This window comes from Dunckerocampus dactyliophorus, chromosome 10 (assembly GCF_027744805.1).
Source record: "Dunckerocampus dactyliophorus isolate RoL2022-P2 chromosome 10, RoL_Ddac_1.1, whole genome shotgun sequence".
Taxonomy (NCBI): domain Eukaryota; kingdom Metazoa; phylum Chordata; class Actinopteri; order Syngnathiformes; family Syngnathidae; genus Dunckerocampus; species Dunckerocampus dactyliophorus.
The window spans coordinates 4,941,267-4,965,716 of NC_072828.1; the positions used below are offsets into that span (position 1 = coordinate 4,941,267).

Here is a 24,450-nt window from a genome sequence, read left to right on the forward strand (position 1 = left end):
TCGAGCTCTACGGTGCTGGGCAGTGAGCACAGGGCCCACTACAGGACGTCGGGCCCTCAGGCCACCCTCATGGAGCCTGTTTCTGATTGTTTGGTCAGAAACATTCACACCAGTGGCCTGCTGGAGGTCATTTTGTAGGGCTCTGGCAGTGCTCATCCTGTTCCTCCTTGCACAAAGGAGCAGATACCGATCCTGCTGAGGGTTGAAGGACCTTCTACGGCCCTGTCCAGCTCTCCTGGAGTAACTACCTGTCTCCTGGAATCACCTCCATGCGTCCAGGTACCGCAGTGATGCCCTGGTCCAGATCTGGGAGGAGATCCCCAGGACACCATCCGTAGTCTCATTAGGAGCATGCCCCGACGTTGTCAGGCATGCGTACAAGCACGTGGGGGCCACACAAACTACTGAGAATCATTTTGAGTTGCTACAATGACATTTTAGCCAAATGGACCAGTGTGCTGCATCATTTTTTCACTTTCATTTTTGGGGTGTCTTTGATTTCCCCCCTCTATAGGGTGATGATTTTCATTTCTATCAAATGATGTGGCATCATTTTGTTACTAATACATCACCCACTTATTATCAGGAAAGATATTCAAGATCATTTTTCCCCCAGTTTAGATCTGATGTGTTTTCCAAGTGTTCCTCTATTTTTTTGAGCAGTGTATTTCTTTGAAAGTAATGTGTGCCAGTTGGTCAATAAATCAACGTTAATTTGCATTTCCTGCAATTATTTTCAAATGGCAAAGATATGTAGTGGTTGGGGATTTAGTGTGCATTTTATCGATATCGAGGTAAAACTGCCCAATTTATCGTGATACTGATTTGAAGTCTTATCGCCCAGCCCTAGCATGTACAGTAGTACGCCAGACTATGTATGATACATTAATATTTGTGGACCGCAGTCCCAGGGAGATGTGAGCCTTATCATGGCACTGTGTTCTTATGTATGTGTGCGCATGTGTGTTACGTTACGTTGTTTGCGTGTTAATGATGAAATTGTGTTATTGAAGAAATTTCACATTGCTCCTAAATTTGTTACTCACTTATATATACTTACTTATATACACACATAAATACACATAAATATACACACAGGTATACACACACACACACGCACACACAGTGTTCCCTTGTTTGCGGTTAATTGGTTCCACACCCGATCGTTATATGTGAATTTCTGTGAAGTAGAATTCAATATTAATAAACTGAGTATTTTTGTAGTTGGAGCATAGAAAACCTGTTTATGACCTTCTAAATATGGTTTTAGAAAACCTGTTTATGACCTTCTAAATATGGGTTTTAACATTATTAGAGCCTTATAGACATGAAATAACAACTCTATAGTCACCTTTACTGTCATGACACGCAGGACAGGAGCGAGTATTTCCTGTCCTGCGCCCTTATTTTGGCGAGCGGTGCGTCCGGCGTGGTGGATGGGACAGCCGCTCCACGCCTGGTGGCCGACAGCTGCGGCCAATATTCATTAGCGGCAGTTAAAAGACCAGTGCCGTCGAAGGCGCGGCGCTGGTTCATTGTCATTGTCATTGTCATTGCTATTGTGCATGGACCTCGTTGCCTTACTGGTGCTGTCACCTAGAGAAACAGACTTGCCTGTTTTGTATCAGTTTTTCCCACCGAGTTGTTTCCCTGTTGCTTTTGGTTTTTGTTCCCTTCTGTTTCCCTGCATCTGTGCAACAAAGATATGTTTATTTGCACTTCGCCGCCTTCTCTCTGCACCCTGAGGGTCAAGCTTCCGAAGGCTCCAACGAATCCTGAACACTTTACACTCCTATTACCCAGTATAGAAGACATCATTAAAAGAAAATAAGCCATCTTAGACATAAATAACTGTCAAGAACTGTGTGCTGCTCTGCTGCCCTCTGGCTGTTATCTGTTGCAGCACACGTGTACCTGCAGGCAATTAGGGACGCTCTTCTTAAGCAGCAGCTAGACTACTCCAGTGCCGGATTGTTACACAGCCTACGCCAACTACCTGCTCTCTCCAGCATCTCGTTCTCTCGTATTGCTAATAGTGATGGGCCCAGCGACACAGATGCGCCGATACGTGCGCCGAGTTCCCAGGGCAAACCCTGTGTCGGTGCGAGTACCGCTTTAAGATAGTCACGTGACCAATGCCGGAACTGTGTCGACACGGCAGTCGCGCGCCAAACTGTGTTTATAAGGAAGCGCAAAACGAGCATTGAGTTATTGACGCGTTCTTTGCTTGGCGAATATTGCGGTCAAAGATGGAGGACCTCTATGGAAAACGTACATTTTCTGCCGTGGGGGATCATTTTGACCTTCTGCCGGAAAATAAGGTATTTATATCAAACTCCTCATTTTACCCGCTTCTTGTCATATTTTCCAAATCTTCTGTTCTAGTGAAATTATTTTCAAAATAACTCTTAGTTTATTATTCATATTATTTTTTTGCAGGTAAAATGTCGCATTTGTGCGACAGAATTGTCTTACACTAGTGATGGGTCCAGCGACACAGATGCGAACTCAGAAGTGGAACGTTACTTGACATCTGGTAACATTCAACGTACCGAGGACCTACTTCATTATTGGAAGAGTATGCAGTCCACTTTCCCTCATTTGTTTTTATTAGCGAACCAGTTTCTATGCACACCAGCATCTTCTGTGCCTTGCAAACGCATATTCTCCAAAGCAGGAGAAATTGTGTCAAAGAAACGAAATAGACTGAATTACAAAACACTGGAGAAACTTTTTTTTAAATAAAAATCTTTAAAAAATGAGTCCATTGTCATTGTCATTCACAGCACTTTAACTGAGGTTTTGACATTATGACAGATGTTCACTTAATTTATCAACTGTGTCTCAAATATCAAAGATACAATAGGTCAGGGGTCACCAACATGGTGCCCGCGACCAATGAGGTGCCCGCAAGCCTGCTTTTCATTCAGGTTTTCAGTGAATAATGAAAGAAGAGTAGAAAGAAATGCATTCTGAAATACAAAATGTGAGTTGTGGACACCAGCATTTTGTTCATGTTCTGGTAAAACAAGCATATTTGCTTTGTTTGGGTTTAAAATAAGCTCTGAAAATAAATGTTACAAAAATGAGTAGCTCTTGCCCATTTTCATTTCGTAAAAGTAGCTCTCACAAGGAAAAACGTTGGTGACCCCTGCAATAGGTCATCAAATCAGTGTCAGTCTGTCAACTATGTTTCCTGCAGGGATTTGTTAAGTCCACCAGGTGTCAGTATTCAGCAAGTGTCAATACAGCGTGTCACTGCGTCGAAACGATACGTGATGCCTCATCTACCCATCACTAATTGCTACTATCTGCTCAGTTATTACCGTGTATGCCTTTCCTTCCTGCAGTTGGGTATTTCCCTGCAGTGGCGAGTGTCTTTTTCCTGCTTGAGTGTTCAGCAGTGTTTTCAGTTTTTCTTCTGCCTACTTTTTGTGCAGCTTCTTGTATTTTTGTATTTTTACACTCTGCTGGTTTTCCGCAGCACCCTTAGTTATATTACCTTTTTCCCTGTGATTAGATCCAGGAGGTTTCTGTTGTACTTTATATTTTTGTTGTATGTTTTTCCATGTGTGGACACTTTTTGTTTAACTCTTTTGTTACGAATTGCTGTCTCGGCATAGCCGTTCCGAACAATAACATAAGAGACTCACATGTTAGCATTGAGCGTACGTCCTGGTGGCTTGTCTCATCAATGTAACGTTAATGACACCTAGAGACAAGTGTAGAATACTGACGCTGTTCATGGTTAAGGAGAGACTCATGATGCACTTCAATTGCTTTATTAACAAGCAGAGAAAACATATGCAGTGAACATTTACACAGGAGCTGCTGTCGGCCACTCTCTACACTGCTAACCTGCTGCTAGAATTCAGCGAACAGTCAACTCTAGCTAGCTGATGTCACACACGTTACTAGCATACAATATGGTGTGCAACTTGTGTTAATACACTGCGTGAGTCCAACTATGTTCTTAATGTATTTTTAAACACAAAACGTCCTTGTTGGCAACCTATTAGCTTGCTAACACGGTAACAGGGAGCAGGGCGTCATAGCGCCATCACCAGTCTATGTCATCAGCAGCTAGCTAACACAGTTATGACACAAGTCTCAAAAAGGTGAAGACAAAATAAATTTTTATAGTTTTACAATGATAGCTTTACAAGCGTAAAACAATTCAAAATGCATATACATGAAGAATGAAAGGGACAAATGAACATTTAAGGTTACTTTTACCTTCACTAAAAACGTAATGGTTGCCAAAGACACAATGCAGCAGCGAGATCAACACAGACGCCCCCTTTGGGTTTTGCAAGGAGTTATTTCTATTTCACTATTGTTTCAATGAAAGTAAAAGTAACCTTAAATTTTCTTTTAGCTTTCCATCGTGATTTACAGTATATGTATCTACAGTCGTACCTCATTTATGGCGGTTGATTGGTTACAGGCTGGATCGAGATTAGTGAATTTCCACAATGTAGGATTCAATACTAATAAATTGAATATTTTTGGAGTTGAGGCTTCGAAAACCTGTTTACGATCTTCTAAATACAGTTTTAAACATTAGAGCCATCTAGACATGATGTAACACCCTTATAGTCACATTTACATTTGTATTACCCAATACAGTAGATACTGTATAATCACAGAAAATAATACATTAGACACAAGCAACATAGACTCAGACATTTGCAGTTCCTTCTTGTTTTTTTTCTGGACAGCGTACTTCCTGAGGTAGCTATTGTCTCATCAATGTATTGTAATGGCGGCTTTACCTAATATAATAGACATGAGAAGAGTACAGAAGCTATTTAAGACGTAAATAAATGTGTTCCCTAGCGCAGTGATCCCCAACCCCCGGGGTACCGGGCCGCACAGAAAGAAAAAATAATTTCCATTATTTCATTATTTTTTTTTTTATGTTTTATTTTGAAAAGTGGCCGGATTCTCTCTGTTACATCCGTCTCACTTGACGGATATCGATTGTGCGTGTGCTAACTTTATCTCATGCCCAACAGATAGACTACTACTGTATTTTTACCATTTTTCTTTCACCTCATATTTGGTGTCAAATGCTGATACTATGTGGGAATGCATAAAGGTAAGTTTTGATGACTTATTGAGTGCTAATGTGCACATTTGTGTCAAGTTAATTCATGCTAGCACACTGCCTTTTACCACACACGTCAAACAGCCATGTAATAATCTCTCTGGAAAAACTTGGCTGGAACTTGAACTGGTGGATGGTGGGTCGCCATTCATTTTGTGATTTTAATGTGATGTTATTCATGTCTTAGTTTTACACAATACATAATAAATAAGATCAATTAGATCGCTATAATGTACGAACCCCCCTCCGCGGCGGACACAAGCCGGTTCGTGGGTTAAAAAAGGTTGCGGACCACTGCCCTAGCGGACCTTGGGGGTGGGCAGACTGATGTGTAGAGGACAGGAAGTGACTTCGGAGGTTCAGGGTTGAGTTTTAGCTTGTCATGGGTTATGGCCTCAAAAGTAGTCTGTGTTATTATGATGATTATTATGTTATTATTGTGCCTGTTCTGAGATCATTTAAACGCCTTTTATGGCAATCACGTCTGGCCCTTGACTCACCAAACACAAACACCTAGTGGCCAATGTAGAATACTACATTCAGAAGTAGAATGTTTCTTCTGCCTTCTATTTGTTTTTAGCTCATTTACTTTGTTCATTTAGCCATTTTATGCTTAAAAATGCTTTATTTAGGCCAGCAATAAATACAATTTGCTTAAATTTGCTTTTTCTTTTCTTTTTTTTACTAATAAAAGGCCGTATTTAATCACAAAACAGCAATCATTTATAAATTACTTTTGTGAAACACCGTATATGCAACACTGTATATGCATTTAGAATTGTTTTTTGCATGTAAAACTTTAAAAATGCGTTTTGTGTTAACATTTTTGGCCTTCATGAGCCACCACATTATTGTGGTGATGGCCGAAGAGGTAAAATGGGTCCCACCTACCATGGGCTCACTACTCATGGGAGGGGTCGGGTGCAGAGCGAGTTGGGTGGCGGCCGAAGGCGGCAACCTTGGCGGTCCAATGCTTGGCTGCAGAAGCTAGCTCTTGGCACATGGAAAATCATCTCTCTTGCGGGGAAGGCGTGACTGGGAAGAACGGCCTCTCTGATCTGAACCCAAGCTGTGTTTTGTTATTGGACTTCTTTGCTTGTCACAAATTGTCCATAACGAACACCATGTTCCTCATAAGGGTGTCCACATGTGCACTTTGATGACTAACTTTGTGCTTGTGTCGTCGGACTAGCGGCCACATGTTTTGGACACTCTGGGGAAGAAAGGGGCGAAGCTGTCAACCGATCACCAACCGGTGGTGAATTGACTCCTATGGTGGGGAAGGTTGCCGGTCAGACCTGGCAGGTCCAAACACAACGGAACATCTGGCAGAGTCCCCTGTCAGAAGGAGTTTCAACTCCCACCTCCGGGACAGCTTCAACCATGTTCCGAGGTAGGCGTCGGACATTGAGTCCGTGTGGGCCATGTTCCGTGCCTCCACTGTCGAGGTGGCTGATTGGAGCTTGTCGTAGCATTATTCCCAGAACCCGTTGGTGGAGGGATGTCATCAAGCTGAAGAAGGAGTCCTATCGAACCTTTTTGGCCCACGGTACTCCGGAGGCAGCTGATAGGTACCGGCAGGCCATGCTGTCTGCAGCTCTGGCGGTCGCTGAGGCAAAAACACAGACATGGGAGGAGTTTGGAGAAGCCATGAAGAACAACTTCTGAACGGCTTTGAAGAAATTCTGGACCACCATGCACAGTCTCAGGACGGGGAAGCAGTGCACAATCAATACTGTATGGTGGGGATGGTGTGCTGCTGACCTCAACTCGAGATGTTGTGGACCACTGGAAGGAATACTTCAAAAACCTCCTCAATCCCTCTGACACGTCTTCCAATGAGGAAGCAGTGCCTGGGGACTGGGGGACATGGTGGGCTTTCTTATCTCTGGTGATGAGGCTGCAGAGGTAGTCAAAAAGCTCCTCGGCGGCAGGGCCCGGGGGTGGTTGAGATCTGCCCGGAGTTCCTTAAGGCCGTGGATGCTGTGGGCGTGTCTTGGTTGACACGACTCTGCAGCATCACATAGACATCGGGGGGGACTGGGATGCTGGTCCCCCTTTTTAAGAAGGAGGACTGGAGGGTGTTCTCCAACTATGGTGGGATCACACTTCTCATCCTTCCTGGTAAGGTTTATTCAGGGGTTCTGGAGAGGAGGATCCACCGGATAGTTGAGTCTCGGATTCAGGAGGAGCAGTGTGGTTTTCGTCCTGGTCGTGGAACTGCGGACCAACTCTACACTCTCGGCAGGGTCTTTGAGGGTGTATGGGAGTTTGCCAAACCAGTCCAGTGAGATTTGGACACCGCCAGGGCTGCCCTTTGTCACCGATTCTGTTCAATACTTTTATGGACAAAATTTCTACGTGCAGCCAGGGTTTTGAGGGGTTCGGGTTTGGTGGCTGCAGGATTGGGTCTCTGCTTTTTGCAGATGTGATCCTGCTGGCGTCATTGGGCCGTGACCTTCAACTCCCACTGGCTCCGTTCGCCGCCGAGTGTGAAGCGGCTAGGATGAGAAACAGCACCTCAAAGTCCGAGTCCATGGTTCTCGATCAGAAAAGGGTGGATCTGCCACAAGTCGTTCTACACGTTCCTACTCTCAGTTATGGTCATGAGCTTTGGGTAGTGACCGAAAGGAAAAGACTTGAGTTTTCTCCGCAGGGTGGCTAGGCTCTCCCATAGCGATAAGGTGAGAAGCACTGTCATCAGGGAGAAACTCGGAGTAAACCCGTTGCTCCTCCTCATTGAGAGAAGCCAGATGAGGTGGCTCGGGCATCTGGTCAGGATGCCTCCCAGACACCTCCCTGGGGAGGTGTTCAGGGCACGTTCGACCGGAAGAAGGCCCCGGGGAAGACCAGGACACGCTGGAGAGACTATGTCTCTCAACTGGCCTGGGAACGCCTCATGATCCTCTGAGAGGAGCTGGATGAAGTAGCCGGCGAGAGGGAAGTCTGGGCTTCCCTGCTTAGGCTGCTGTGGGTCAATCGCGTAAACGTCATTTTGTAGATGTCATATGACATCAGTCAACTGACATTAAGCTCCTCTCCTGATTCGCTGGTGCTCCCCCGCGGCTAACAAAGTGGTGAACAGACGTCTCAAGCTACACACAGAGATGCAACTTTCACCCGATTACGGTAAAGTAACTCACAGGTAAGATGCCTTTATCTATAACAAAAGTTATCCAATCATTCGTAGCAGCTAGTTATGTAGAAAAAACTTGAATTGCTTGATGGCTTTGCTTTGTGTCCTAAACTCCACTATAGAAATTTTCTACACTTCCAGCTGTTGAAACTATTATTTCATAATGAATTAGAAAATGTGCCCACTGCTGGAACCTTTATAATGTTGCCTTGAGTTTGGCTGCATTGTCTTTTGCATAATTTTCATTTCTTGTGTATCGGTAATGTTTGATAGCAAATGCTAACTGGATGTACGTATACATGAAGTGTGTGTCTAATGAACGCTACATAGCTATTTTGACTGACACACTACCAGTACTCAAGTTACGTACACAACTATGCATTATTGAATTGAATTGTAAATTAATGAATGATATCAACTACTTTGATTAACTGTGACTTGGAAACTGTGAATGTGAAATACTAATCATTAGTATTTAACATAGTAGTTTCAAAGTTTACCGTTTAGATTTTATATATATATATGTTATATTATTAAAGCAAGAGATAGATCATGTCGACTTGTAACTTGCATGCTGAAAAAGTGTGCACCCCTCATATACATGTACAACGTAAATAAATACTCCTATTTATAAATACAGTAAATATTACACATTTATAAATATATGTTCTATGATTCTAGAGGAAGGTATATCTTTGGGACGTGATCATTTTAAAAAGTAAAAGTAAAGTAGCACCCCGGGTTAGAATACGTTCGGTACGAGCCGGACCTTCCGGGCCAGATTAATGACGCTAACCAAGGTTCCACTGTTTGTGCGTGTGTGTATGTGTGTGTGTGTGTAGAAAATTATACTGACAAAGACAAATGTCCTCCACAGCCATGGTGGTACAATGAAAAACCACACACACGCACGCACGCAGAGGGGCTTTTTGAACGTGACTGATGCTGTATATAGTAAGCACACGTGGGTTTACAAGAAATGACTTTAAAAAAAAAAAAACAGGTTTCCCATCAATGAAAGCGAGTAGCATAAAGGAAATTAAGCAAAGATAAATAAATACCTGACTGTGTAGTTGTTTAACGCTGTGGCTGTTTAAGACGTTTTTTTTACCCCACGCCACAAAGTGCCACAAAGTTCCAGTGAATGACATTTGTGGTTACATATATGACCTCAATCTTTCCTTCTTGTATCGCTGACTCGAGACTCCGGTAACTTTAAGTGTTCAATATTCTCTAGTTCATTAAAACACAATAGAAGACACATTATAAGGAGTCTTCTTGCTTTTCACCTGTTAGCTGACCAGGTAATACTGTTGGTAAAAACAAGTGGCAGATGTTCGATGGACACAAAACAATCTAACAAGTAATATTGGTAATACTTTCATCGCCTTAAATTGTCTTACCGTCGCTCCAGCAGGTGGACCAGACTCCGAGGTGTCGACGCTGCAATCCTCGCCGGGGAAAGACGTTCCCTTCCGCGGATACTCAGAGGAGAACTTGTCGGCTTCTCTCCGGGTGACACTGACGCTGTATTGACGTATGTAACGTACCCGTTGGCTAACTGCCAAACCACGCCCCTCACCATCAAGCAACGCCCACTCCTGCTTGGCTCTTCTGTTTATTTTCACAAATATCTTTTTTTGTTTGTTCACATTGTTGATGTTGTATTTATATACTACTTACAAATTCAGAAAACAAATCCAATAATTCAAAAGATTAAAATGACAGCCGGTGCAGGTGGTCCTCGTTTTGTACGTCCATAAATTATGAATACCTTACAAAAAAGAAAAAAACAGTATCTTGCACGTGGTACAAGAGTACATAGGCAGTAGAAGTATGTCATAGTGTGTACTAAGTGTAGTGCTCCTTCCTCCTCCCTCCCATGCAACGCCCCTTCTGGTGTGCAACACAACCACTGGAGGAGGAGTTTCATTTCATTCTTGGATGTCATTATTGCTGCATTTTGTACATCCTTCATGTATTTTCTCTTCAGTGTGAGTGACTTAAGTTTCGACTTCCATGAAAACTGAGTAGAATAGTAGTAAATAGTATTTATATATATAAATAATGTATTTATATTAAATATACTGTATATCTATATTACACATTTTTGCAAAAGTTCTGTCTCGGTTTTCATACAATTTTTTCACCAAAAATGTTCACGAAAATGTTGCCTCTGTTTTCATACACGCCAGTTTCATATTTTCAGCATTTGTCGAAAATTTTTGCAAAACAATTGCCTTGATTGTTATACGTCCCAGTTTTGGTACGATTTGTTTTCATCAAATATTTTCACTGAAGTTACGCCTTGGTTTTCACACACACCCTGGTATTCATATGGTTCACGATTTGTCAAAAATGTTCAGAAAATGTATGCCTTGGTTTTCATACGCCCTAGTTTTCGCATGATTTGTTTTCATTAAAAATTTCACTAAAATTTGGCCTCGGTTTTCATACACCCCACTTTTCATATGATTCAGGATTCATCAAAAATGTTCCCAGTTTGCCTTGGTTTTCGTACGCCCAAGCTTTCATATGACTTGTTTTCATTGAAAATTTTCACAAAAATTTGGCCTCGGTTTTCGTATGATTCAGTATTCGTCAAAAAAATTCACAAAAAATCTGCTTTGGTTTTTGTACGACTTTTTCACTGAAATTTTGCTTCAGTTTTTACATACGCCCCAGTTTTCGAATGATTTAGGATTTGTCAAAAAAATTTGGAAGTTTTTGTACGACTTGTTTTCATCAAAGGCGAGATCGACAGGCGGATTGGTGTGGCGTCTGCAGTGATGCGGACTCTGCATCGGTCTGTTGTAATGAAGAGGGAGCTGAGCTGAAAGGCAAAGCTCTCAATTTACAGGTTAATCTACGTTCCTACCCTCACCTACGGTCATGAGCTTTGGGTAGTGACAAGGACAAGATTGTGGGTACAAGCGGCCGAAATGAGTTTTCTCTGTAGGGTGGATGGGCTTTCCCTTAGAGATAAGGTGAGTAGCACTGACATCCGTGAGAAACTGAGTAGAACCGCTGCTCCTTCGCATTGAGAGGAGCCAGATGAGTCGGCTTGGGCATCTGGGATGCCTCCCAGACTAGGCTGTGGAAAAAGTTATAATATTATAGGAATAAAGTCATAAGATTAAGAGAAGAATATAAAACATAACAAATGGGGGGGGGGGGAGCACACAGTGAAGTTGATACTAATAATAGGTATTTTCAACTATATGATGTAGACAAAAAATAATTTACTGAGTGGGTAAATAATAATTACAAGTAGATTTTAGAATAACTGGTTGCATTGATTATTGTTTATTGATTGAATTACTGAGTGCCTTAAAATAAGTACGGTATAGATATAACTGTTTAATCAATTAATCTAATAACTTAGTGAATGATAGTTTACACAAGGTGTTTATAGAAATAATGCTTCATTAAATACATAGCTGAGTAGATGAACATCTGTTTAAGTGTGTCAAAGGTTAAACAGAAATAGTGTGGTGCTCACACATAGTGTGCAAACAGCTTGCAGCCAGATATGGTCCAGAATGTAGTCAAAACAACAAAACAACACTATCACCTGTTGGCGTCACCCTACTTCGTCAAGGAATCCAGGAGAAAGTTAACGTTGGAGAGACTGGCGCCAATGGTCTGAGCAAAACAAGTATAAAACGACAGATGGGACTATCGATCGAGACGCTCTCCTCATCAGCTGGAGAAGCAGGGAACAGGTGCATGAGACGCGGTCCAGGGCTCTGTAAGACTGTTAAGATATTCTGATATTCTGTCTGACTTATTCTTCAATACATTTTGTACATCTAATTTGGTGTGTGAGTCTTCTTTCCTTCTCATAACTGGAGATTAAAGAACACGTAAGGGGGAAGTGAAATCGGATTAATTTTCCAAAGTGGTCTTTTGACCTTTAGTAGGTTGTGCATTTTCATCTGCAACAATGACAAAACCGAGATGCAGTGTTTTCTTGAAATATATATAACTTCTTAAAAAATGATCAAAGTGGACCTGGCATCCTTTCATTTTTCAGTATGCGGCTCTTGCTGGACAAAAGTTTGGACAGCCCTGCTGTATGGAAAACAACCAATTCATCATTTATACAACCATGGGCAAAAACACACCATTTGTGATTAATAGTTGCATCTATTGATCTCATGCTGAGCTAAGACACACACACACACACACACACACGTTACGTGAGCGCATGTGTGAAGTGCGCCGTGTTGACGAGTCGTTGTTTGGAGAAGCAGGCCTCCAGCCAGGCTTTGCGCACCGCCACGGCCTGATTGTAGTGACGCGTCATGTCCTGGAGCTCCTGCCACACACACACACACACCAAGGTCAAAAACCTCTGAAGCGCTTCTTTGTGGAGGCCATGAGGTGAGATGAAAGGTGCAAGGAACGAAGGAAGGAAGGAAGGAAGGGGCGGTGCTAACCTGAGAGTGTATGTTGTTCTCCACCTCAGCGACGATGTGGGTGACCTCGCTACTCATCACCTCCTCTTCGTCGCCGTCATAAGTGCACGGCAGCTAAGGAGACGTGGGGTACCTTAGTGTGTACACACACACACATGGGCACACACAGATGCGCACGCACACACACACACACACACACACACACACACACACAAGGATATGTGATGAGGTAGCGAGCAAGCCTCTTCCTCTCCGTTGCAGGTAGGTTGTAAAAAAACACATGGACCCCACTCATGAAGCTGGGCAGCCAAGGAGGGCTCACGGGGGTCGAGGGTCCTGCTGTTGGTGAGTCTGCAGCCGAGCCGTGCGCCTGGGCTTCAGGGGACGACGCAGACGCCGCAGGGCCAGTGGCGTTTTCTTTTCCGGCGCAGCGACTGTGATAGTATCTATCGACCATGTTGAGGGAAGAACACACAAACGTTTCTGGCAACAAAAGAACTCGTTACGCCCTCTCCCAGGTGCCGTACCTACACCTTGGCAACGCTCCAAGCTGTCAAAGTGACATGACCTGCTCTCTGCCAAAAAATCCTGAAGGAGAAACACTCCAATGTGGCTGAATGACAACAATTCTGCAAAGATGAGTGGGCCAAAATTCCTCATTGCAAGACTCATTGCAAGTTATCGTAAGGGTGGCCCAACCACTTATTAGGTTTAGGGGGCCATGTAGGTTTTTTTCCTCCCTTAATAATAAAAAGTTTCATTTAAAAACTGCATTTTGTGTTCAGTTGTGTTGTCATTGACCAACCAATTGATTTGTTTGATGATCTGAAACATTAAGTGTGTCAAACATGCGAAGACATCAGGAAGGGGGCAAACACTGTTTCACACCACTGTGTACGTTTAGAAAAAAAAAGTGGCCCCTGCATCCTATTAATTTTTCAGTATGTGGCCCTCGGTGGAAGACGTTTGGACAGCCCTGGGTAAAGGAGTGCTTTGTCTGAGGCAGCCAGAAAGGATACATGAAGGTGGGGATGCCTCTGGAAGCCAGGTGTTTCCTGATCAGACGCTCCGTGCCGTACCAGTTGAAGCCCTTGGTGGAGTGGCCAATACGCGGAAGGTGCACACTCGCTTAGGGAGGGGGGGGGGAAAGACAGCAGGATGAAACAGGTGAGAGGTTGAATTGAAGACGTGCGTTCTTTCAGCAAGGTGTGCAAACACATTCTGCGAGCATATCCACGCCGACACCAGTGCGGTCACACATGGAATGTGCCCGCAGATCTCGTCAGTCAAGTCTAACCGTGAGGAAAGTGCTGCTTTCATCATCACAACAAAAACAACAACAGATTTTTGGTCTCCACGCCTGCTGCAAAACACTTCATTAGGTACACCTGCACAAGCCATACAAGATACAATACAATCATAATCACATGTCACATTAGTAGTTGTTTGGAGGGGTGTGCAACTGCACTGCACCGTACTGAGCTTTCGCTACGATAGCGGTCCCATTATAACGGGACTGTCTGTGTAACTCTGCCTCTTAACACACCTCATACGCGCCTGGTCTACCAGAGAATAAGAAGATGTAGCAGGAGGTATCCATGTTGCCAACTTCAAGACAATGGGCCTCATTCACGAACATCTTCTTCAAAGTCTTCTTAAGAAGTGTACTTAAGAAGGCGTGGGTTGGAAACTGCGCCACATTCACGACACGTTCTTAAGTAGGGATAATCGTTCGCACCGGTGTTCTTAGGTTGATGAATGCCAACTGCGATGCCCGTGCATGTGAGGCCTAATGTGCATAGGTCACCGCCTATTATTTCCTATATAAGGTAAAAAATGTGCCGTGCGCAACAGGCAGCTGGAGGCGGAGATGGCAACGCGCAAGGGCAAGACTGAGAAGCAGCTGGACAACAAACGAAAGAAAAACTTCAATTCTACTGAAATAGAGGTGCTTTTTACAAGGAATGACCGAACACAAGACCACCTTATTTTCACGTGTATCCACCGGTCATCAGGCCATCCAAAAAGAGTCGGCATGGAGCACCATTGCAGGAAACATAAATGCCGTTTGCACGGAGAAACGCACCACCGCAGAGGTTAAAAAGAAGTGTTTTGACTTAAAATGAGAGTCAAAAAAAAAGATTGGACTGCACCGGAGGGATCTGGAGGAAACGGGAGGTGGGCCATCAATCAGAAACCAAACCATTTTGGAAACTCTAGAAAATATTTACACAATCATGATGGAAAAATAAAGTCAAAATACATAGTTTGTGTGTGACAATGTATTTTTTCTGTGGTTACATTTGATTAGACGCTGCCTATCCATGGAGTATATTTTAGTTGTTTGGATGATAAATAATTGTTGGGATATTTTATTTGCGCTACATTTTTTGGGATCAGGTTGCAAAATCCATCATGAGGGCGATGGCGCATTGAAAGTGCAAGCTTTGCTTGTGCGTAAGAGTCCTCCTGAGCGTTCGTAGAATTTGTTCTTAGATCTAAGAACTGTGAGTTAAGAACACGTTCCGTGAATGCCAAAAATCTTCGTAAGAAGGCTTTAAGAACACATTTGTGCGTAAGAACGTTTCGTGAATGAGGCCCATTGTCGCTTTTATTTAGTGCAGGGGTGTCCAAAGTGCAGACCGGGGCTCTTTTTTTTTTTTTTTATTGGCTCTTGACTACGGATGTCCATATTAGGGATGTCGATATTGGCAGAAAAACGTGATATCGGTAGATGGGCATCAGCTTTTTCCCTCGATAATGAAAACCGATTAAAAATAAAATGCTGTATAGATGGAAATTTTAATGTTCACATGGCTAGGATGACACCACAGTTTGTTCACATGCAGTGCCAGCCCACCTCCTTTGTGCTTTCCACAGGCTCTTGTGTTCCTGTCCGCTCTGCCTGCCCTGACGTCGGCTAGCTTCTCACGTTAGCATCTGGGACGCTAGCTGTTAGCCATTCAGTGAAGCACAAAGAAGCTGCACTTCCTGAAGTTCTTGACAGCTCGTCGATCTTGCTTGGTAATGAATTCACATTTCCCATGATAATGGAAGGTACCGAAGGCTTGAATCTCCACTTCCTTGCTAGCCGCTTGACTTTCATCTTAGCCCCGACTCTGCCATCACAATATCAATGGGTAGACAGGGAATCACACCGATGCGGGACGTCAGTCGCAAAACGTCACTTGTAAAAATGTGCTTAAATAAACAAACAAAGCTCATTGAAAGGCAGTCACTCGTGGCGGTGCTGTTAATTCCATGACAGGAGATATGTGAAGAGTTGGAGAATATCGGAAAAAAAGTACGACAGTAAGTGATAAAATTGAGAAACAAAACTAAATCAAGTTGTCACTTTTGAAAATTAGGTTGGGTAAAATGTGCGGTGGTGTGAAAACGAGCTTGGCCCCTTCCTGATTGCTTATTTTTTTGCATGTTTGTCACACTTACAGTAAACGGTCATCAAACAAATGTAAATATGAGTCAATGACAACACAACTGAACACAAAATGTAGTTTTTAAATTAAACTTGTCATTTTTAAAGGGAGAAAAAACATCTAAACCTACATGGCCTTGTGTGAAAAAGTGATTGTATCCCATTAGATCTTGTGGAATAGTAACACTGCATTTCAGAAAAAGAACATCATACCAACAGTAAAATATGGTGGTGGTAGTGTGATGGTCTGGGGATGTTTTGCTGCTTCAGGACCTGGAAGACTTGCTGTGATAAATGAATTCTGCTGTCTACCAAAAAAATCCTGAAGGAGAATGTCCGGCCATCTGTTGGTGACCTCAAACCAACTTTGGTCCACCTCTGAATGGCAAAAAACAAAATGAAGAGTCAAAGTCCTGACCTGAATCCTATTGAGATACTTTGGCATGATCTCAAAAAGGCGCTTCATGCTGGAAAACCCTCCAATGTGGCTGAACGGCAACAATTCTGCAAAGACGAGTGGGCCAAAATTCCTCCCCAGCAACTCATTGCAAGTTATCACAAACGCTTGATTGCAGTTGTTGCTGCTAAGGGTGGCCCAACCACTTATTAGGTTTCGGGGCAATCACTTTTTCCACATAGGGTCGTGTAGGTGTTTTTCTCCCTTAATAATAAAATGTTTCACTTAAAAACTGCATTTGGTGTTCAGTTGTGTTATAATTGACTAATATTTACATTTGTTTGATGAACTGAAACAATTAAGTGTGACAAACATGCAAAAAAATAAATCAGGAAGAAGGCAAACACTTTTTCACACCACTGTACAATGTGGAATAAAGTCAAACTATTATGGGAAAAAAGTCATAATATTCCAAAAGGAAAATTCAATTCAAAAATATCAATGCGGTCCTTGCATCCTTTTAATTCTTCAGTGTGTGGCCTTCAGTGGAAACATTTGGATACACCTGCTAGGCAACAACAATCAATTGACATGAAATTGTGAGGAGTGGTACATCCATCCATCCATTTTCTATGCCGCTTCTCCTCATTAGGGTCGCGGGGGTATGCTGGAGCCTATCCCAGCTGACTTCGGGCGACAGGCGGGGTACACCCTGGACTGGTGGCCAGCCAATGGCAGGGCACATATATGACAAACAACCATTCACACTCACATTCATACCTATGGACAATTTAGAGTCTCCAATTAACCTAACATGCATGTTTTTGGATGTGGGAGGAAACCGGAGTACCCGGAGAAAACCCACACACACACGGGGAGAACATGCAAACTCCACACAGAAATGTCCAACGGAGATTCGAACCCAGGCCTTCCCGATCTCCTCACTGTGACTGTGTGGCCAACATGCTAACCACTAGACCACCGTGCGGCCGGAGTAGTACATATCCACATAAAAAAGGTGTGCATTCAAAAATGTATTTAAAAATTAGCTGTTTCAGAGCACCTGTACAGGGCACCTACAGTGACCCATCAGATACAGCAGATGGAGTTGCTGCGGTCATTGGTACACACTAGTTCATCATGATGTGGCGATCAAACAAGTCAGAAGGACATGTTTCGTAAGAGTGCAATAATATATGTATCCGTATCGCACTGTTCGATACCACTATGAATGTAATGATACTATAACCCAAGTCCCAAATGTCACATGACATCAGTCAGCTGAGATCAAAGTCCCCTCCTGATTCGCTGTTGCTCCCCTGGTAGCAGACGGCACGTCAAGCATTTTTCATCTTTATTATCCATATCCGGGATAAAATAGGTCAGCGGTAAGAAGCATATACATGTAATAAAAGTGCTCATTGAATTTGGAGCGGCTAGTTCCATGCAAAACCTTCAAAAAAGACAAAAAAAGACAAAATATCGCAGCGCACTCCCTGAACTCCATTAGGGAAATGTGGTTTTCTACACTTGTGATTGTTGCTGTTATTTTATGATGAATTGAAATTTTTTTTAATGTATTGTCTTGATTTCATTTGGATAACAATTTTCCTTTATTTTATAATTGTAATGTTAAATAGCAAATTGGACGTAGAAATGAAGGAAATAATGAACGCTCCATAAGATGATTGAAATACTATGAATCAATGAACACAACTATTGATGAATTTATGTGTCATTATCTTTATCGCTATGTGGAATTGAATTGTAAATGATTTATGATTATATTTACATGGTGCTGTCCTTTGGTTGACATGGTTCTAACATGTAAGTATGCACAGCAGGAAATGTGGCAGGTTTAGCTGCACCACATACACTTCATTTCAACACTCTAGTTTTGAGTTGAAGCTCGGGTTGTGAACATTAGATAAACCGTTAGCCCGGATATCCCGTATGATAAGCGAGAGATATGGCTGAATCGGCCATAAATCCCTAGATGAATCGAGTGTAGAGACATGCACCGGGTATCGCAAGACTAGCGATCGGTTAACAGTGCATCACTAAAAAAATGCGAGAGCCTGGATGCCAGTGAAACAAATATTTCTAGAGTTGGGCATCGAGTCTCTATCATCAATGGGAACCAGGACTAACATTATGATTCACCCGGGATCGTTCAAATGTTTTTTTTTTTTATTCCTAGCGACCGGAAGAAATAGAAACACCAATAAAGAAGAAGCCGGCGAGGACCAACGAAGAAGCGGCTAAAAAGTTCAGCTTAACTTCATAAAAAAGGGCGGTCGGCTCAGTGCAACATTTGCAACACAATGATATCTTGCAACGGATTTGACGTCTTCCATGCGCTACGTCGGACTTCCTCCAGTAGCCAGAATCAGGGAAGTCCAGCAATAAATGATGTCTGCCTCATGCCAGTGTAATCCAGGCTTTCAGGATGCTAGCTGATGTGGAAGTTGGGTGTAAATAAAGGACGGGAGCTATGGCTAAGGCTAGGCAAGTATATTCATTTGCACAGTAAGTCTCTGTTAGCAACAGTCAAGGGACCTTCTCAACTCACACAACACATTTCCGTTCTTCAAAATAAGAGAGCTTTCAGCTATATCCTGTTTACCTGTTTTCACAAAATAAGGGTTTCATAAAAAATAGTTTACACCAACATTTGAGTCATCAAACAAAGTATATTACTTTGTATATTAATTTGTGAACATCTTTTGTGAAAATGTACTCCTGTAAAAAGAAATTTCATCACATTTATATCCAAGTTGAATGCTTTAATATGTATATACTGGTTGAAAATAGCCTTGTAAGAAATTCATCGTAAAGTTTTATGACCCTGCCTCTCAAAACCATCGGAATGGAGAATCTTTAGGAACGGGAATCAAAATGAGGAATCGGAATCTGAACCGGAATCGTTCAAATTCAAACAATGCCCGACCCTAAACATCGCACATGCTCCGCAACTTTTTTCAGCTAAGCTACAATTACTGGCCTAGCTTCTGGTCTTCAGACTCCCAAATGTGACTTTTTACCACAGTGGCATTTTGTCTTTAAACAAAAAAAGCAATGTGGTTAGTTTGGAGCTCATTTTTGTCCCACAGGGAAGTGGATATTATGGCCATCGGGTACGTACTAACTTTTTCAAGTGTCTATTGTTGTCATTATTCTAATTATGTCTTGTCCTCCAAACACTATTTGTGTGTTGTTGTTTAATTAACAATACCTATTGGCCAAAGGCCCTTGGAATTGTCTAATGGCAGCAGCATAAAACACTGATCAGAGCATCCCTACTTTATTCCCATAATATTACAACTTCTGCCCAAACTTAATTTTCCAATGAAAACTTTCTTTAGTTTTGTTTCTCACAATATTACAACTTTAAATAAATAAATAAATAAATAAATAAATTAATAAATAAATAAATAAATAGGATTTTATCTGTAATATTTCAATTCTATGCTGCTAAAATGACATTTTTCCTCATAATATTACAAGTACATAATTAAGACTGTTTTCTTTTAATATTTTAACTATAATTAAAATACACTATAATATTTTTACTTTATTCCCCTATTATAACTTTTTCCTCATTTTCCTTTGTCTTGCTTGTAAAAAACATAACATCTGTTTTCTTTAATATTTCACCTTTATGCTACTAAAATGAGGTTATTTTTCCTCATAATATTACGTTATTCTTGTAAAATTACAACATTTTCTCGTTAGATTACAACTTTTTTCTCTCAATATTTTGGCTTTATTCTTGTAAAATTACTGCTGATTTTTTTTTTTTAGTTTACTTATTAAATAACATTTTTAGATTGTGCCGCGGGTGTACAAAAAGAACAGCCGCAGGCCGCAAATGGCCCCCGGGCCACACTTTGGACATCCCTTATAGTGTTTATATGATGCGTATTTGTGTATGTAGATTATTGTACGATTGATGCTGCATTATTGTTACAGCCTAACATACCTTTATTCCATTTGGCGGCGGCGTGAATCTTCTTGAGACCTTCGTCAAGTGCCGTGAGAAAGATGCCGGACAATTTGTTGGCTTTGTCCCGCTGCTGTGCAACAATGAGGGCCAGCTGAGGACACCAGAAGGTTAAAAAATGTCAATAAATGAACAAATAAAAACATTTCATGGTGACGTGGCAACAACACAAATGCGTGGTATCAAAGTTGCGATCAAGGAGGAAGCCATGCACAGTGTGTGAGTGTGCGTGTGTGTGTGTGTGTGTGCGGAGGTGTTGCTCAGAACCTACGTGATCGCTCCCGTCCAGCCTGGACTGTTTGTCATCAATGGGGAAGAACAGCACGCTTCCCAGGTCCAAGTCTGGCAGAGATAAACAACATAAACAAGGTTCAAATGCTCTACGTTATCTAACTCTCTGAACAACAATTTTCAGTCTTGGTTGATTGATGATTGGCGTTGGCATTTATGATAAACATTTGGAAAGCTACAAAACCACAACCTACACACCAACAATTCCACAAGCTAATTAAAAAAAAAAAGAAAACTTTGTTGTTTTTTTTTTTAATATTATGAATTTTTCAAAATAACATCGTTTTTTAATATTTCAACTTTATGCTACTAAACTGCTATTTTTCCTCATTATATTACAAGTTAATTCTTGTAAAATTCAGACTTTTTTCATTATAAATTTTTTTTTCTCTTAATATTTTGATTTTCTTCTCATAAAATTATAGCTCTTTTTTGTCTTTACAAACATAGTGTTGTGTTTTACAATTAAATTTTCACACTATTTCAACTTTCTTCTTGAAAATTTTCTTCTCGTACTTATGACTTTATTGGCAAAATATTATGACTTTTTCCCCAACCTAATTTTCCCAAAATACTTGTTTTGTTTCTCATAACATTATGTCTTTTCTCAGTAGAATACAACTTTCTTCACATGAAATTACGCCTGTTTATTCCATAAATACATACTGTTGCTTTTTTAAGAGACATAGCCTCTCCAACATGTCCTGGGTCTTCCCCGAGGCCTTCTACCAGTCCGACGTGCCCTGAACACCTCCCCAGGGAGGCGTCCGGGAGGCATCCTGACCAGATGCCCAAGCCACCTCATCTGCCTCCTCTCAATGTGGAGGAGTAGCGGTTCTACTCTGAGCTTCTTCCGGATGACGGTGCTTCTCACCTTATCTCTAGGGGAGAGCCAAGCCACCCTATGGAGAAAACTCATTTCGGCCGCTTGTACCCACGATCTTGTCCTTTCGGTCACTACCCAAAGCTAATGGCCATAGGTGAGGGTAGGAACGTAAATCGACTGGTAAATTGAGAGCTTTGCTTTTCGGCTCAGCTCCCTCTTCACCACAACAGATCGATGTAGAGTCCGCATCACTGCAGACGCCGCACCAATCCACCTGTCAATATTGCGTTCCATTCTTCCCTCATTCCTGAACAAGACCCAGAGGTACTTAAACTCCTCCACTTGGAGCAGGATCTCAGGATTTACAATTATTTCAATTTTCACTCTCCAGCACTAACTCTAAGGACTCCAAAAAGGGCGGGTATTCTGAACTGAAACAAGAAGGCAAAGAGAAACTACCCTCTTGTTCACCAGGTTAAACTCCAACGTACAGGCCCTGAGCCGGGGGCCACCCCTGCCCGTCATCTTCACTGCTGGCAATGCCAGAGTGGAATAAAGACCATCCCCTCTCAAGGGGACTGGTTGCAGAGCCCTTGCCGTGCGTCGAAGTATCTAGCTAGAACTTCTCCACCTCACGCACCAGTTCAGGCTCCTTCCCCACCAGAGGTGACATTCCACGTGCCAAGAGCTAGCTTCTGCAACCAAGGATCGGACCGCCAAGGCTCCCGCATTCAGCCGCTTTGGCTGTGCCCGGCCGGACCCCATGAGTGCAGGCCCGGCCACCAGACGCTCTCCATCGTGCCCCACCGCCAGGCCTGGCTCCAGAGAGGACCCACGTCCGGGCGAGTGAAATCTTGGTACAAAGTTGTGTCTCTTCATTGGGGTCATAACGTTATTAATATCGGTAATATTAGAGGATATTCTTGTAAAATGTAGACTTTTTTTCTCGATAGATTACGACTTTTTTCTTTAATATTTGTATTTTATTCCTGTAAAATGATTTTTTTTTCTATCCATAATATACTGCTGTTTTATTTTATTTTACAATTATTTTAACTTTCATCTTGAAAATGTTCTTCTTGTAATCGCAACTTTATTTCCATAATATTTTGACTTTATTAGCAAAATATTATACCTTTTCCCCAACTTTATTTGCTGAAAAGATTTTCTTTTGTTTCTCATAACATCATGACTTTTCTCTCTATTTTAACTCATTAGAATAAGACTTTCTTCTCATAAAAGTTTTTTTCCATACATACATGCTGCTGTTGTTTTTTTTTCAACCTTCTTCCTGTAAATTTTCTTCTCATAATTATGACTTTTTTAGAAGGTGGTTGGATGGATGGATGGATGGATGATGGATGGAAACTTTATTAATCTCCAAGAGAATTTCACATTTCCTGCAGCTCTGCAAAAATGGCATCATGAATTTAATCACAAAATAAAACAACCAAGCCAAGACATGAGAGATAACAAAAAAAGAATAAGAATACAGATCACGTCAAATTTGTAGTGCAGTAAAACATGATAAATAATAATAATAATAATACATACTAAGGTGATAAGTCAAGTCCTGTCCAGTCCAGTCCTTCCACAACAGGAGATATGTGATGTTACACAGATCGGTTGATATCGGAATCCATAAAAAAGCCAATATCAAACATAACTACTTTTTTCCCCATACTATATTGATTTTATTCTCGTAACATTAGAACTTTTTTATTATAGTTTATTTGTTTGCTTATTATAATATTATTACTTTAAAAAAGTAATAAGTAAAGTAAGTAGTCTTTCTTTCATATTTCACCTTGACACGACTACAATATTATTTCTCCTTTTTTTTTTTTTCGCTTTATTGTTAAATTCTATTTTTAGAATGTGTTGCAGGCCAATACCATCCCAGCCGTGGGCACTTTGGACACCCCTACTCCGTATCATTCAATTTGTGTGCCTCACCGCGTCACAAACTCATCTCAATGAATGATTACGGCCACTAGGTGTCGCCAAGAAACCAAACAACACCCCACTTTAACTTAAAGGCAACACGTCACGCACGCTGTGGTTGGAACTGACGCACTTGGAAAAATAAGGCAGATGAGGATTTCTTGATTAACTGAAGTGCTCGCTTGCTGGAAACGTGACTTTCCCAATCCTACCTCTTACCGTTCATCCTTCCAGCCTGCTCGTAGTGCCGCCGCGGTTCGTCCGACCGCACCTCCAAAGCGGTGAACAAGCCTCCCTTCCCCCACCAGCCAGAGTCATCTAACGGCAACACAACAGTTAGCAAAAGCAGTCGTGAGGTTCTGGAACTGGTTCCGTACCGACACAGTGGACGATGATGGCGTCCCCACGTGCTGCGTGAGGATGCGTCACATCTCCCAGGACGTAATGGATGGCGCCGCTGTCCGAGTCCGTGGAGCTCACGCTGCTGCTGTCATCCTCCTCTTCTTCATCATCGTTGTCATCTTCCTTCCCGTCAGCAGGCTTCAGGCATGGGGATTTGTAGCCGCATGACTCCCACCACGCCATCCTGCGTACGACAGTACCACGACAACAACAGTGCCACGGAGCTCACAAAAGCTCCAATACATGATGGATCTTTGTTTTTTTTTTTACTTTTTCTTGTATTTCTGCTCCTCCTGCTTCTTCTTGAAGTCCTCCTGATACTTTGCTCTCTTGGCCGCCGCCTCTTGCCGCTTCTGCCGCCTCAGCTCCAGCTCCTCCTCCGTGAGAGGCCTCCTCTTCCTTGTGGGGAAGCCGAGCACTGCCGACGGTGACCCCTGAAATTAATGTGGAAGCGTAGCTGTGACACACGCAATGGGGTGGCTTT

General features: G+C 42.2%; 1 protein-coding gene across 3 annotated transcripts in view; it reads right to left on the reverse strand.

Moving 5' to 3' along the window:
- Positions 1–1,651: 1,651 nt before the first annotated feature.
- chd1l (chromodomain helicase DNA binding protein 1-like) overlaps positions 1,652–24,450 on the reverse strand; it is a 45,421-nt gene continuing 22,622 nt past the window's right edge. Inside the window, exons 17-26 of one of the 3 annotated variants that reach the window (XM_054789385.1) lie at positions 24,237–24,400; positions 23,942–24,150; positions 23,784–23,882; positions 20,775–20,845; positions 20,483–20,597; positions 13,687–13,795; positions 12,959–13,113; positions 12,689–12,800; positions 9,650–12,567; positions 1,652–1,690 (exon numbers count right to left, since the gene is read on the reverse strand). In XM_054789385.1, the coding sequence (XP_054645360.1) occupies positions 12,745–12,800; positions 12,959–13,113; positions 13,687–13,795; positions 20,483–20,597; positions 20,775–20,845; positions 23,784–23,882; positions 23,942–24,150; positions 24,237–24,400 (978 nt within the window). In that variant the 3' untranslated portion in view covers positions 1,652–1,690; positions 9,650–12,567; positions 12,689–12,744. Of the gene's footprint in view, positions 1,691–9,649; positions 12,568–12,688; positions 12,801–12,888; positions 13,114–13,686; positions 13,796–20,482; positions 20,598–20,774; positions 20,846–23,783; positions 23,883–23,941; positions 24,151–24,236; positions 24,401–24,450 lie in introns of all 3 variants that reach the window. The other 2 variants (XM_054789386.1, XM_054789384.1) reach the window with 2 other exon arrangements.